Source organism: Mastigoproctus giganteus, chromosome 5 (genome assembly GCF_048544385.1).
Source record: "Mastigoproctus giganteus isolate SK-2022 chromosome 5, ASM4854438v1, whole genome shotgun sequence".
Taxonomy (NCBI): domain Eukaryota; kingdom Metazoa; phylum Arthropoda; class Arachnida; order Uropygi; family Thelyphonidae; genus Mastigoproctus; species Mastigoproctus giganteus.
In genome coordinates, this window is record NC_143579.1 from 71,344,869 (window position 1) to 71,361,500 (window position 16,632).

At 36.7% G+C, this 16,632-nt stretch overlaps 1 protein-coding gene across 1 annotated transcript in view; it reads right to left on the minus strand.

Annotated features, from left to right (window-relative positions):
- LOC150085479 (isocitrate dehydrogenase [NADP], mitochondrial-like) overlaps positions 1–16,632 on the minus strand; it is a 153,196-nt gene that overhangs the window by 19,470 nt on the left and 117,094 nt on the right. Inside the window, exons 9-10 of the mRNA XM_090374064.1 lie at positions 8,627–8,724; positions 5,806–5,898 (exon numbers count right to left, since the gene is read on the minus strand). Coding sequence (XP_090230190.1) covers positions 5,806–5,898; positions 8,627–8,724 — 191 coding nt within the window. The remainder of the gene's footprint in view (positions 1–5,805; positions 5,899–8,626; positions 8,725–16,632) is intronic.

Here is a 16,632-nt window from a genome sequence, read left to right on the forward strand (position 1 = left end):
ACTGAAAAAACGCTGCATGGTACATTTTCCAACAATGAAAGAAATGAAACCAGAATCCATAGTGGAGTATGCTGCAGAGTGTTCCAATCTTTTGAATCAATTTCAAAAGAGGTTTCAAGATTTATAAAATCATGAACTCAAACTAAGAATGTGCAAAACTCCTTTTGATGTGGTGCCAGATGAAGCTCCTGATTCCTTGCAACTAGATTTAATTCATTTACAGTCGGATAATACTTTGTTGGCAGTGATCACAGAATGGTAAGATGCACACTTGATATAGATTAAGAAAAGAAAGGAAGAAACTGACTCGAGTAAATAACATGAAAGTCTTTGAGATAGCAGAAGAGGAGAAAAAGCAGTATGTACTGGAACTTAAGAACAAGTTTCAGCTTCTGCAGACTGCTCAGGACCAAGATATCGACCAGGAATATTACAACTTTCTGAGAGTGATAAAGCCCAAGAAACCTATAGGTAAAAAGAAATCCAAAGAGGAAAAAATTCCTCATGATATCTTGGTCCTAAGCAGTCTGCAGAAGCTCAAACTTGTTCTTAAGTTCCAGTGCATACTGCTTTTTCTCCTCTTCTGCTATCTCAAAGACCTTCGTATTATTTACTCGAGTAAATAATACAACCTAAACTAATATTCTAAAACAAAATTTTAGAATATTAGTTTAGGACAGTTTCTGACCGTATAAAAGACATGGCTAATGATATCCAAGTATTATTGAAACAAGCAGCATCAGAATTTGTGTTTTAGAAGAGCAAGATAAACACTGACAAGGAGAAAATTCAGTATACTGAGTTATGCAAAGCCATTAGAAAGAGACTCAGAGAGGACATAAGAAGATTTAACACAGTAAAAGTAGAACAAGCATTAAGGGAAAACAAAGGACTTAAATTAGCAGCCACGAGCAGTAATACAGAAAGACAAATGATACTGAAAGTGAAAATAGCGATGGTGTACTTATAAATAGCAGAGAAGGCATAATTCAAATAGCAGAAGACTACTATAGAGAATTATACAAGGAGTGAGGAAATGATGCCAGCAGTGGGGAAGATGGATCGCAAATTAGTAACACATACGACATACTCAGTATCCTGCCTGATGAGGTAGAACCTGCATTGAAGAAAATGAAGAATCAAAAAGCCCTGCGGGAAGATGAAGTTACTGTAGAGTTGTTAAAATTGGGATGAAGAGACATGACACAAAAACTGGAAAAACTCTTCCCAAAATGCATTAGAAAAGGTCTGATGCCTAAGGAGTGGAATAATGCAATCATAGTTTTGCTGCATAAGAAAGGAGATAAATCAGAAATTGGAAATTATAGACCAATTAGCTTATTGTTCCACATCTACAAGTTGTTCACAAGGGTCATTACTAGCAGATTAGAAAGAATACTTGATGAGAATCAGCCAAAAGAGCAAGCTGGCTCTAGGACAGGATTCTCAACTATAGATCACCTTCATTTAATATCGCAGCTAATGGAGAAAGCAAATAAATATAAAACACCATTATGCCTGGCATTTGACTCCATAGAGCATAAGGCAATGTTTCAGGCACTGGAAAGACAAGGCATAGATACCCCATATATATATATTCTGATTTTGAAGAAAATATATGAGAAAGCTACCTCCTTTATTAGAATAGACAAAGACAGTAGCAAATTTAAAATTGAGTTCGACAAGGAGATACAATATCTCCGAAGTTGTTTACTGCTGCCGTTGAGGAAGCTTTCAAAAGATTAGACTTGTTGCAGAAAGGAGTCAATGTGAATGGAGAGTACATAAACCATTTACGATTTACAGATGACATTGTGGTCATAAGCCACGATCCCAAAGAATTAGAGGAAAATCTTAATCAGGTATGCAGAGTTAGTAAGGATTTTGGACTAAAGATGAATATGGCTAAAACAAAAGTAATGATGAACAAGTATGCCACAGAAAGGGATATAACGATTGAAGGAGCAGTAATTGAAAAGGTGGAGTCATATTTATCTGGGACAAGTCATTAGCTGTATGATAAATGGCTGGAAGTCAAGAGAAGAATAAATTTTGGATGGATAGCATTCAGGAAATATAGTCACCTACTGAGGAGCAATATCCCACTTTGTCTGAAATGTAAAATAATGAATCAATGTATACTCCCCACCATGACTTATGGAAGTGAAACTTGGGCACTCGCCAAAAGAATGGAAGAGAAGTTGAGAACTACACAGCAAAGAATAGAACTAATTATATTGGGAATCAAGCCGTTAGATAAGAAGAGAAACACATGGATTAGGCAGCAAACTCAAGTAAAGTACATTTTTATAAAAACTAAAGAAATAAAATGGTCTTGGGAAGGACACATAGCTCGAAGACATGATGACAGATGGACTAAGAAAATAACAGAATGTTACCCAAGAGGAACTAAAAAAAAACCTGGAAGACCACAATGGAGATGGACAGATGAAATTAACGAGTTCATGGGTAGTAAATGGATGGCCATTCCACAAAACAGAAGAAACTGGAAAGAGACATGACACAAAAACTGGAAAAACTCTTCGCAAAATGCATTAGAAAAGGTCTGATGCCTAAGGAGTGGAATAATGCAATCATAGTTTTGCTGCATAAGAAAGGATATAAATCAGAAATTGGAAATTATAGACCAATTAGCTTGTTATCCCACATCCACAAGTTGTTCACAAGGGTCATTACTAACAGATTAGAAAGAATACTTGATGAGAATCAACCGAAAGAGCAAGCTGGCTTTAGGACAGAATTCTCAACTATGGATCACCTTCACGTAATATCACAGCTAATGGAGAAAGCAAATGAATATAAAACACCATTATGCCTGGCATTTGTTGATTATGAAAAGGCATTTGACTCCATGCAGCAAACACTCCTACTCTTATTTTTGCTTTCGCAGTGCTCATGTCACACCAAACTGACTCAACAGTGCACTGTTCATCTATATCAACTGGATGCACTTCTTTTGATTTTATGTTTTTCTTAATTAACAGCATAACACCTCCTCCCTTTCTATCCTGTCTATCCTTTCTGTACACATTGTACTCCCCAAATTCCAGTTCTGCATTCCTTATATCTGTGTGACACCACGTCTCTGCTATCCCAACAATATCCGCCTTTGATGTCTTAACCAACACTTCAAATTCATCAAATTTATTTACTATACTTCTAGCAGTGGTATACATGCAAGGATACATGCTCCTATTCCTATTCCTAGTTACCCTAACACATCCCATATCCCACCTATTTCAGGATGACTGCCATCCATCCCTGAAACCCCCAACACCCCACGCTCCAGGTCGCTACTTATTCTAATAGAAGTTGTGCAAGAATCACCTTCACCTTTGCCTACGGCTACTGTTAAACTATTAGTCCTTGTATCCCTCCAAGCTATCAGTTTTCCGACCCACCTAACACTGCCTCGATAGCATCAGCAAACATTCTTGCATCCTTTCTATTTAAGTGTATCCCATCCCTATAGAAGCAGTCTCTCCTGTTAACAAGTACAGTCCAGGCTGAAAAAAATTCTACCCCTTGAGCCTTGCACATTCTTTCCAGGGCCGAATTGATCGCCAAGGCTCTCATCATATACTCCCTTCTATCGTGTCTGGGCAGAATTGCAGACACTTTCAAATTCAACCCTAATTCTCGGCTTTTGTTCAACAGTGACCTGTACTTGTTAAGTAATTCTGCCAGTCTCCTACTCCTAATATCATTAGTGCCAACGCGCGCCGACCGGGCTAGCCGAGTGGGTAAAGTACCTGCCCGGCAACCCAAAGGTCGCGGGTTCGATTCCCGCCTCGGGCTTGGATCAAAGTACTGCAAAAACCTTGGGAGGTGCAATATGGCCACAGAAGCCGATGCGCCAACAACTACCAAATCAAATGAAATCAAGCCAATGTGTACAACTATATCACCTTTTGTGCCCTTAAAAGATGATATCTGCTCTACAACGTCATCAACCTTTGCCCCTGGCAGACATTCCCTGGTCTTGTTCCACCTATCCTTTTTACAAAGCATGTTTCCCGTTTCCCTGACAACAGTCTCCAACAACTACTAGTTCCTGAGGGACCAGCGCATTCTGCCTTGGGGGTTGCCGCTGTGTTGCGTGATGACCAAGTGCAAGCTCTGGCGTTGATGTGGGCAGTCGAGAGCCTGATGGGCCCCTCAATTTAGATCTTTCGAGGGCATCCACCCTGTCCTTCAAACTCTCATATAGGCCCATAACAACGCTGAGTTGTTGCCTGATTTCCTTACACTCCTTACATCACGCACACACAAAGACATCCCCCATGGCAATATCATGTTCCGTTCCACAGAGTTAGGCAAACATTTCACATCGCACATTTTTTTAGGCTCTGATGCGTTGGAGAATCGCCCCCCTCAGTTCTCCCCCGGGTCACAGCACTCTTGCCACTTTGTGCCCGTTGCTTTGCTGCTCTAGTTTGGGACATGATACTTTAAATTAATAAAATCAATGAATTAAATTAATTAAATGTCAATACTACGCTATATAATGGTGTGATCTCTCCCCCCATGTAGGGTGCCCTGGCCCTATGACTACTCCCCTCCTCACCCACCTCAACCTTTTGCCTAGTGGACTGTACTACCACAAATCTTTTCCTGTTCCAAACAGTCCCCCACACATGGAGAATGGCCTCCTTCCATAAGGGTGCCCCTCTATCTCTTTAATTTCCTATTTCCAGCTGAAAGTGTCCTTGTCATTTACCTTCTTTATCTTCATCTGTTCCTCTCCTCATGTCTTCCCCTCTCCCCTTTTCACTTTCCAGAGTCCCCCCTCCACATCCTCCCTGGAAAGCTCAGGTGTTGTCCAGGGTTCAGGTCAACCCCCCACCAGAGACCTTTCTATTCCATACTATATCTGGCCTGCCTTCCCAAGGCAGTGTGCACGGGCAACAGGGTCTCACTAGAGGCCCTATGGCTAAATGGCCAGAGGAACAACAGACTGACACAACCCAACTACACTACACTACACTATGCAGGACAACACCTAAACCTATACTATCTCTGGCCTTTACAGAATTTATACTGCGACAGAGTTGGGGAGGGGCCACGAGTGCCACTTGACAATTAACAATCATACTATACATATTGTAGTCACCATACTCAAATTCTGCATCCCTTATATCTGAGTGACATCACGTCCGTGATATCCCTAAAATGTCTGCATCTGATGACTTAATTAGTACTTCAAAAATTCATCAAATATATTTACTATGCTCCTAGCATTAGTGCATGCGTGCGTACACACACACACACCAGTTGCTGGTTTGCAGGTGCCCCAGACCTTATTGAGAGCACAATGTTAGAACCTTGTCATAAGCTAACCAGTGATAGTAAAATAGACTATAAATGATGACAATTTAAAATGCTGTATTTCAAAAAATAATTTTGTGATTTTTTTTTGGAAATTGGAATGGCTGGTAAAGTATTGGGTGCTACCCGATCTTAGTGAGGGCCCAATATTGGATAGCTTTGTCACAAGCCAAGTAGTGACGGTTAAAAAAAGAGGACACAGATGACGAAAACCTTCTTGATCTTTATACATGTTCATGTTTTTTTTTCTATAACAAGAAAGATGGCTGGAATCAAACATTCTAAACTTATTTCATTTACTGAAATAAGTTTAATTTCAATAAATTCTTTAAACATCTGTGTGCACTATATGGTTATCCTAATCCTAAACTGGTTAGCCATCTTTGCTTCTACCTCTTAATTTGGTCCACCATAAGACTTTATGTTAAAAAAAAAACATAAACAATAAAAACTTACTTCTTGATCCCATGTATACACCCAGCAAGGTCTTTGGTCATTTTCCCAGAGTCAATAGTATTAACACAGGCTCTTTCTAGACTACGACAAAATCTGCATATGAAAATAAAAATACACATTAGGAAAAAAATTGAAATATTTTACTATTCATTGCATCGAATTCATTATACGGTAACACAATTCTTTTTTCCCCCCCAAAATATTTATGCTAATTTAAATTAAGTTACATACTTTTTAAATTAAACAGTAAGTTGTGGTTTTCCATGACAAATATTTCTACATTTAAACAGAAATGTTTCTCCCAATATGCTATCAGTTCAATGGACACAAAGGGACAAATCTAGCCCAGTGTTTTTTGCACCTTTAATTCAAAAATATCTTGTTCTCTGAGTCTGTGCCAAATTTGAACAATCTCTGAGACAAAGTAGTCTCGGAGATTGTTCTTCGAGACTGCTCGAGGATTTCAGTAAGAGACTTCCAGAGTCACATAGAAGTAGAATGTAATTTCAATATTATACAAGGTTCAAAATTGCACAGTACAACCATAGGAACATATTTTTATCCTGATATATTACACATTAATCATAAATTACAAAACCGCATAAAATAGAAAAACATTTTTATGTTTTATATTTAATAACAGGCACTTAAATGCATGTAGTTCTGCAGTAAATTTCATCATTCAGTTGGAAAACTGGTTGTGGTAGTATCAGCGAAGGCAGAAGCTACTTAAACAGTAAAAACATATATCAACACGATAGTGTTGATACATATGTTTTTACTGTTTCATACCAGTCACACTAGTTACTCACAATTACATTAATGGTGAGCAATCAGTATGGCCAAATAAGTACTAGCAGTGTTAATGAGTTATTCCAGCTTATGGCATTTGTTAATTGATATGATTTTAATTTATGTTAAGGTTAATAAGAATGCCTACTGTTTGCAAATATGATGAAAAATTTCTAACTCAACAAGTACCAAATCGTAAAAGTTTTGCTACTATGAAAAAGTGACTTAGAGAAACAGGTATGATGAAACAATTATGAGGTAGAGGGAGATTTTGATGAAATGAAACCACTGAAGAGTAAGTACTTTGCGCAGAACAAGTGACTCCTACCACAACTATCACAAGGTCGTCAGGTCTCAACTGTTTCATCTGCAAGCATATGGAGAACATTATATGAAGAGCAATTGTATTTCACAATACGCCTCTACAAGAACTGTTGCCACAAGATATGAATTAATGCAAAAACTTTTTTTCAGGTGGTAGATGACTCTCATCAACCAGTGAAATACCACCACTTTGCTTATTGGAGGCTTGAAGTGGTGAATCCCAATTTTTTAATCTCCAGAATCCCTCCCCCCATCTTCTTCAACCCATGCAAGGTACTAAGTACTACAGGTTTTGAACCCTTTCTTATCTGGGAGGAAGGGGGTCATAAAAAATTGCAACATATGTGTGATCCTCAGTCACATTATGGTTATGGATGAATGTTTATAGAAAATGGAATTCTCAACACTTGAAACTCACATACGATGTCAGTACTTATTATTAACATACCTTTTCTTTTAATGTTTGGTTGGGTGCTATGGATACAATCTCATTGATCCTTATTTTTTACTAGCAGGGCTTTCACTCACTGAACACACACCTATATTCTCTGTGGAATAATGTTGAAACTGTCAAGACATACTCCTTGAAAATTGTCAGAGGATGTGTTCAATGCATGACAGTCAATCAACCCATTTTTCTTGTGATGTTCCCAACATTTTAAACATGGAGTACAATAACTGATGGACTGGCCCTATACAATGGCCACCACATTCATCTTATTAATTCTATCCTATACATATTACCATGCAATAAACTCAGAAATTGCATTTTGAAAACTAATGAACATAGTACATCTGTTAGGATCATTACGAATATTCTTGAAATAATATTCAAGCCAAGGAATTAGACTCATCACACTGAATACTGTAATAAACAAAAAGAAGATAATTTTGATTTACTTTCAGAGATTTATTTAAGTTTCTTTTATGTTTTGTATAATTTACGATTAAAGTTTAATATCTTGGAAATAAAGACTTTTGAAACATGTTTATAGGAACTTATTTTATTTTATTTTTTTCAGCTGTAGAATATGCTCTTACATCTGTTCCATGCAATTTTGAAACACCCTGTGTACTTAGACTTCAGCACAAGATGGCTCATGGAATTCAGTGCTTTGGTGGTTAGAAATAAAAAAACAGAAACAGAAAGAAAAATCTAACCATCTATTATATGATAAACAATTGGGAGGATTTCTACAATTTGAAATTGTCAAAATCCTTACGAATACTTCTTTTCCATAATAAACATCCAATAAAATTTAAGTTTAGGGTAAACCTCATCCAATCTTGAAGAATCTATAGCAAGGTATATATATATTTCCTGAAATTATATAATTTCTATAATAAGTTAACAACTTAGCTTCATATTGATTTCAAATTAAAGTTTCACTGGAATACTCCTTATATGAAATTCGTGTAACTATATTCATGTTTAAGTAATGTTAAGTGCCTTAAATATGGCATGTAACATTACTTTAACATGAATTATAAGAGATGACTTATGGCACAAAGTAGAACAGAATCAAAAAATTGACAGATTGCATAGGCAGTTAGACAGCAAAAGTGAGTGAGTGACACCATTTGTCAGTTGCTTATATCAGAATGTAATCCAACTTAAGCCAGTATATAAAATTTTGGAATAGTAAGTTACAACACAATGTTATAGTAGTAAGTAATATATATCACAACAGTAAAAATGTTTTACCTTTTTAGCTCATTATTTCCATCTAATTTGGCACGATGTTCTAGGCCTAAGGTCCATGCAAAGATGCTAGCAACTGGATTAGTACTAGTTGGTTTGCCCTTAAAAAGAAAAGTTCATGTGTATTATTCTTTTATCAAAAACCATTTAGGAAAGATATGTTAAAAAAACTAATATACTGAAATGCAAGGATATAAGTTTTCAAGAAATATTATTTTAAAGAATAATTATTATCTATGAGTATGTGTTTGTATTTTGAGAACTAACAAGATAAAACAACAAATACATCAGAATTTTACCACACGAACTGTTATTATTATTAACAAAATACATAACCAAAAATAGAAAAGTAGTGGCCCACATTATTTCAGAAAAATAAAAATAAATTCCCACAGGGAATTAAGCTTTTAAGGAATTGGTGGTGGATATGAAAGAAGTTGTAGCTGTTTGTTCAGAGTTCAGTTTTGTCAAACAGGAGAGTGGAGTGTACTATTTTTGAAAATTTGTTAATATAATTTAGAGAGATTCTGTTAGAGAATGCATACTCTGTCTAAGAATATATTACAGCTGATGACATAGTTGTCTATATGATGAACAGTTAACTCTTTTATATTGATTATATCAAAATTTATTACTTCTCTATAGCAATCTTTACCATAGGCACCATTACAAGCAATAGTAACTGTAACTTGCAAGAGTAATTCATCAATTATATATCACTTATCTTGTGTCAAAGTGTATCATAATTAAATGCTAATATTGAATGTTTGGCTACCAACAGAGAATTGGTTTGTTTCCCTACCGAACATACATGAGTGATGTAGTCAACATGTAGCTGGTTGTTTTGTATATCTGGTAGACAGCAGTTGATGTTAAGAACATTACACTGATGAACGAAACATGCATGGTATGTAGTAGTGATTCCCCCCACAACCAGTTGGAGTGTTATTATATTTGTTTTTGTGTGCATAAAGTAATACTAGTGAAGGATTGAAGCCTAAGAAACCAAAGAACCCTGTGCAATTAAAAGATCTATGCTTGTTACTGTAGGCGTTACCTTTTACCTTATTGCATTGACTTGCCAATTGTAATCCTGGTTGGCTCGTCAATCGTAAGGGTATTGTTTTATACTTTGCCTCGCCAATTGTAGGCATAACTTCTCTGGTTTTTATTATTAACCATATACCCTTGGCTACTAAGCTAAACCCTACTTTTATTTTATTTATGGAAACTATCAAGTTATCCTTGGGCCTCTGACTGCTTCTATAAGATTTCAGGTTTAATTGCATTTTTAGCTAGGAATTGAGTGAGCAATTGACAAACACTCTTAAAAAGTTTAACATGTTTAATTATAGAAATTGACTTAAAGGTTTACAAAATTGATCAACAAAACTCTTCATATTACAAACATTTCTCACTGGGATAAACCAAAACAATAAGTTCATTCAGCATATCTTGTTACTAAATTGAAACAATAGTTCCTTTACAATATTCAATTTGTTTACCCAGTTATTCCTTAGGCTAGTTCAAAATATCACAGTTAGGATTTCAGAATGCCTTTCTTCCCCTTTTTGGATTATTCTCTTGACTAGAAATAATAATACAAAACAGTACTTACAATTATTTTCACTTCTCTGACCTTTTGGACCAGTTCCTTTACCTTCTAGCACTTTCTTTAACGGTTTCCACATCAGATTAAACTCTCCTCTATCAAACTCACTTTGAAGTGGCATAGACTTATTAACTGCCCACTTATTTTAACTTTATTAACACTTGAAACTATTAGTTGCATAACCGTAACTAATTACCATTCCCAAACACGACTTTCCTCGATTACTAACTTATTTGCTGCTTCCAAACTTGTTAACTCCGAACGACTCATGCCCTTACACCGCAAATCCTCTCGTCCGTAATCCGACAATATTCTCGCTGTTTCCCGACTATTACACTCTCATGGAACTCCTTCCCTTATGGAACAACACCTCTCTCTACAACTCCTCCCGCTATAACTTCTCTACAACTCCTCCCGTTATAACTTCTCTACAACTCCTCCCTCTATAACTGCTTCTTCTACAACTCCTTCTCTCTACACTCCTCTACAATTTTCTTAATGCTATTGAACCAGTCCTTATGACCTCTCCTAGGTAAGTCGAATGTTCCCGGCAATTACACTAATATATCAACACACACAGACACAGAGAGAGCGAGAGCGAGAGAGAGACATGTAAAATTTCATCAAATACATGGCACCATCATCTTACTGCTAATGGCTATGCCATATAGCTAAATGTAACAATTAATCTTACATTTAGTTATATGCACAGCCATCTTACTCTAGTCAGCACAAATTTGTGTATTACTGCACTCCCACACTGACCACACGACTACATTAGAGTAGATAATAATTCACGAGTTTTTTTGAGGCCGTTACCTCTTGGAATGAATAATGATTCAGAGACTAGCAGCCTGTTAGATTTTCAGTATGTGCACCATCAGTGTCCAATACATGCTGCATGTGAGTGATCAGAGATAAAACAGAGAAGAAAAATGTGTGGGATGCATATAAATTATCAGGTGACACAGAAGTCTATGGCAGATATAAGCTAGTCTGTAATCAAGTTGCTGACTGGGTTAGCCAGGTGGGTAATGTACCTGCCTGGCAACCCAAAGGTTGTGGGTTCGAATCCTGCCTCAGGCTTGGATCAGAGTAGAAATACAAAAACCTTGGGAGGTGCATTCTGGTCACAGAAGCCAATGCACCAACAACTAACAAAAAAAAAAAAAAAAAAAAAAAGGAACCAAGTCACAAAGGAGGTTAGGCAAGTGAAGGTTGATTATGAGAAATCCTTTGCAAAGGATGCAAAGAAAAACTACAAACACTTCTTTACTTATGTAAACTCTATAAGGAATGGGATGAATCAGATTGGTCCACTTGATGTTTGTGGTTCGACTGTTGATGATCCTGCTCAGATAACTGACAAACTGAATGAGTATTTTGCATCTACATTTACACATGAGGAATTCTGTAAGAAAGGGGAGGACGGAAGTTTACTAAACTCTAACAGGGAGCTAAATGATTTTGTAATAACGGAGAACAAAGTGGAGGAGAAATTGTTGAAGTTAAACATAAAAAAGGCACCTGGGTTGGATGGAATCTATCCAGTTATATTGAAAGAGGCAGCGAGGAAAGTTAGCAAACCCTTAGCCATAATTATGAGAGCATCCTTAGATTCAGGGGAGGTCCCCCCCCACAGACTGGAGATGTGTAAATGTATCCCCAATTCACAAAGTGGGTTCAAAGGGTGTACAAATAATTATAGACCTGTTAGTTTTAGCTTTTGTTCTGGGGAAAATAATGGAGTTGCTGGTTAAAGACGTGATGCAGGAGCACCTAGACAAGACTGCAGTAATAATTCAGACACAGCATGGGTTTGTTAAGGGGAAGTCTTGTCTGACTAATTTGATTGGATACTACAATGTGGTCACAAAGGAACTAGATGCAAAAAATAATTTTGATATCATATACTTGGATTTCAGGAAAACTTTTGATACTATTGCACATGGAAGACTGCTTTACAAATTGGAGCAGTATGGCATTAAGGGCAAGTTACTGCAATGGATAAAGGGATGGTTGAGTGGGAGACAGCAGAGAGTGGTAATAAATGGACACTGCCCTATATGGACTAATGTTATTAGTGGAGTCCCCCAGGGTTCGATGCTGGGCCCATTGTTGTTTTGTGTATTTATCAATGATATCGATGAAAGTATATCAGGCTGAATGTCCAAGTTTGCAGAAGATACAAAGGTTGGAAGGGTTGTTAATGACAGCAAAGACAGTATGCTACTGCAACAGGATCTAGAAAAGTTAGGCAGATGGGCTGAGAAGTAGCAACTAAAGTTTAACATTGACAAATGTATAGTACTGCATATGGGTAGCAGTAACCCAAGGGAAATGTACCAACTGTGTGATACTACACTTAGGGAGGTGGAGAATGAAAAAGACCAGGGGTAATTGTGCAGTCAGATATGAAGTTCTCTGAGCAGTGCAGATGGGCTGCCAGAGCAGGTCATAGAGTTTTGTCAATGATATATATCAGGAGTGGCCAACTTAATTTGTTGTTTGTTTGTTATTTGGTTTTTAGGAGCATTAGCAACTAAGGCCATATTGCTCCGGGGATGTGTGGTGGTCATTCCCTGACCTTTCCGCATCCTCCGTATTTGGTGGTGACGGGCTCGAACCCCGGTCTAATCAAGAAGCGTGTGCTATGCACTACTGCTCCTTCCCACTTGGCTAGGGAGAAGCCTACATAATTTGTAATGCAATCTACTTTTTTTCTTCAAAATGTGCTGTGACTTACCATCTCAAGAATTTCATTGCACATGGTTAAAAAAGTTAATCAACACATATTGAAAAATGTTGTTTATAAATTTTAAAATTAAATACAATTCATAATTATTATTTTAAATTCATACATATTTAAATTTTTAATTTACGTGAAGTTTATGTCTTCATGTCATCTGCTAAGCTTTCAAAAATGGGGATATACTGTGATAAGGCAAGCCGTAAAGAATCTTCTGTATGCAAGTCCGTAAGAGTAGAGCGATTCTTCGTCTTTGTTTGTTTCAAGTATGAAAAGGCTGATTCACATAGATATGTGGAACCAAAAAAGGAATTTAAAAGTTTGCTGCATTTTTTTACGTTTGGGTACTTTTCTGGGCAAACATAATTCCAAAAGTCTTTTTCTGATGATATGGCCTTTAGGAAGATATCGCTTCACAATGTAATAAAATGTCGACATTAAATGGATAAGAAATATATTGAACAATGTCTTCAATTGTTTTTAAATCACTAAATCTGGTTTCAAAATCATCCACAACTTTCTCAATTTCAGAAACATATTTCACACTATTAAATTCAAAAACAGGATAGTTTTGCAAATGACCTTGAATATTTGCAAAATGATCAAATTTTTTTTCTTTGAGATCCTTAGCTATTGCAAAAAATTGATATTTATATGCAGAAATACTAATAATCATGTCACCCATTTTTATTTTTTCTTGTAATTCCAAATTCAGATCACTTAATTTACTAGTAAAATCTGCCAAAAAGCCAGATCACACAACCAATCAGTATCTTGTAGCTGCTGATAATCATCTCCCCTTTGATCAACAAATTTTTAATTTCATTCAGCATATTTCGAAATCTCTGTAGAAACTTACTCCAACTCAGCGACCTCACATCTGTGTGTAATATCAGATCTGGTTCATTTTCATCAAGTTGCATTTTGAAAAGTCTCCTTTAAAGAGATTGTCCTCTGATGGAATTCACGATTTTTGAAAGCTATGTCCATAATGCTTAGTATTTAATCTTTTCCTGGCTAACGCTTGTTGGTGGATGATACAGTGGTAACTCAAAAAACCTGGGAATTCATCGATCCTTTTGGCGCAATGCGATGACTCCATTAAGATGCCCTGTCGTTGCTTTGGCTCCATCTGTTTTTATCGATACGAGCTTAAATAGTGGCAATTTAATTTTTTCAATAAAATTTTTGAATGCGTTAAATACATCAAGACCTCTAATTCTTTCTTTTAATGAAACCATACGAATAAAAACAAGCAATTGAGCTGTATCAGCAATGTCTGTAGATTCATCCAGTTGTAAAGAAAAGGTCACACAATTAGCAATATGAGCACACAATTGCTTGCTCACATTTTTACTCCTTTTTTCGATGTGTCGCATCACAGTATTTTGAGATAATTGCAGATCCCGAAGAACATTTTTAATTTCATTTTTGTTCTTAAAATTTTCAAAAAGAGAATCTGTTAGTTCTAAAAATGCGTCTTTGATGAATTGATCATCAGAAAATGGTTTGCATTTTTTTTGAAAGAAGATGACTCACTTTAAATGATGCTACAGTTACTGCTTTAGATTGTAAATTAGGTGTCATTTAGAAATTTTGTTGTGTGAATAATCTGGATTTAAGTTATTTTAATTTATTTTTTCTAAGGTCACTATTGGGCAGAAAATCTGATTGGTATTTATCATGGAGTGCATTGAAGTACCTGTCTAAATTTCCTTTTTTGGGTCTAGCCACGGAAGCATGGCAAATCAAACAGCATTTTTTGTTTATCATTATAAAAAACTTTTTCTAGTTCCCACTCTTTATGAAATTGATATGTTTTACTCTTTTTTTGTAGTATTCATTTTAAATCAAAGGGTATTAAATTAACACATAAGTATTGTCCAGTTATTAATATTAAGTAAGCTAAATAAGAATTCGACACATACACTATGCTCTCCGCAATGTTGGTTGGTTGGTTGGTTGGTTGGTTTGAAATTTTACTGGCACATCAGCAGCAGCAGCTGCTATTATGTGCCAAGCCAAAGTAAAAATAGATTCTGGTAACTTTAAAAGAGGTTACCTGGTCAAAAGATTAGGTATAAGTTTAAAAGGTGGTATATATTCTAAAAATATAAAGCTTATTTTATATACATGTATATAAATTAGTAAGCTGAAAAAATTAAAAAGAGCTGACACCTTGTCATTGTTGGATAAAATCTGACTGAGCGTATAAGGCTCAGTCAGATGGTTAAAAGCGGTAAAGCGCATATTATTAAAATCTGGGCACTCGATTAAAATATGTTTCAGGGATAAAACTGCATCACAGGACTCACATATAGGAGGGTCATCAGCCCTCAGCGAGAAAGAATGTGTCAGATGACTGAGTCCTATGTGGGTCTGTGCTGGAACAACTTCCACCTCACGATTCCTGCGCAGACTAGACTAGACTACCACGGTTCAATTACAGGCTTTATCTGATGTAATTTATTAGTTGTCTGTCTATTCCATGTATCTTGCTACAAGGTGTGAATCTTTTTGTGTATTACTTGCCTGTAGTCTATATAGGGAACTGACAGGCAATAATTATTAGTGGGAATTGCTGATTTGGCTGTGTTGTCAGCCAAATCATTTCCCCTAATCCCAATGTGGCTGGGAATCCAGCAGAACCGGATATCATATTCACGTTCATGGAGAGAGTGAATCTTCTGCTGAACTTGAAACAGAACTGGGTGAGGATATCTGACAGATAATAAAGCCTGTAAGACGCTCAAAGATTCCGAATATAAAAAGAACCATTGGTGCTGGCATTTACTAATATGATCCGTCTGTGTAAACTAGCGTGAAGTCAATGTTCAGCTCTGTGTGCTGAAAAAAGCTGAGATAGACAGACGATGAAGTGTCCAACTTTCCCCAGTTTTTAAGGGAAAAGTTGAACGTTGGAACACGAGCATGCCAGGGTGGAAGGGGTTGATTTAGTGTTTGGACAAATTTGTCTATCTTGATTTTAAGTTCTTTGAGTAGCATTTGGAAACAAATTACCAAAAGGATGATTGGCAGTCTGATGGGCATTGTACAAACTTTCCCATCGTGGCTCAAAAACAGATGGCCACGCCGGATGGTCTGGCAGGGATTTCAGTTTTAAAGCATATTGAAGAGAGAACTGCTTACGTTGAAGCGATAATGGTGGTTAATTTGCTTCAACGTATAGGCTCTGGACAGGAGATGTTCGATATGCTTCAGTAGCGCTACGGATAGCCTGATGATGGATAGGGTCCAGCCATCGAAGTACACTGTCCCTGGCTGAATTGTATACCTGGGACCCATAATCTAGTCTTGATCGCACAAATACACGATAAATGCATAGTAGGGTGCATCGGCCCACACCCCAAGATGTAGAGGACAAAGAATGAAGAATATTAAGACCGTCATCACTATGATCCGTCGACACTAGTTGACGGATGTGATCTAGAAAGGTCAGCTTTTTATCAAATGCAAATCCCAAGAATTTTGCATCTGACACTACTGGAATAGCATTTTGTCTAAGCTTTAATTCAGGTTCAGGATAAAGATTATGCTTACGACAAAAGTGTACGCAAACAGTCTTCTGCAGTGAGAACCCGAATCCATTAGCAAGTGCCCAGGAATTAAGGTGATTAATGGCATGTT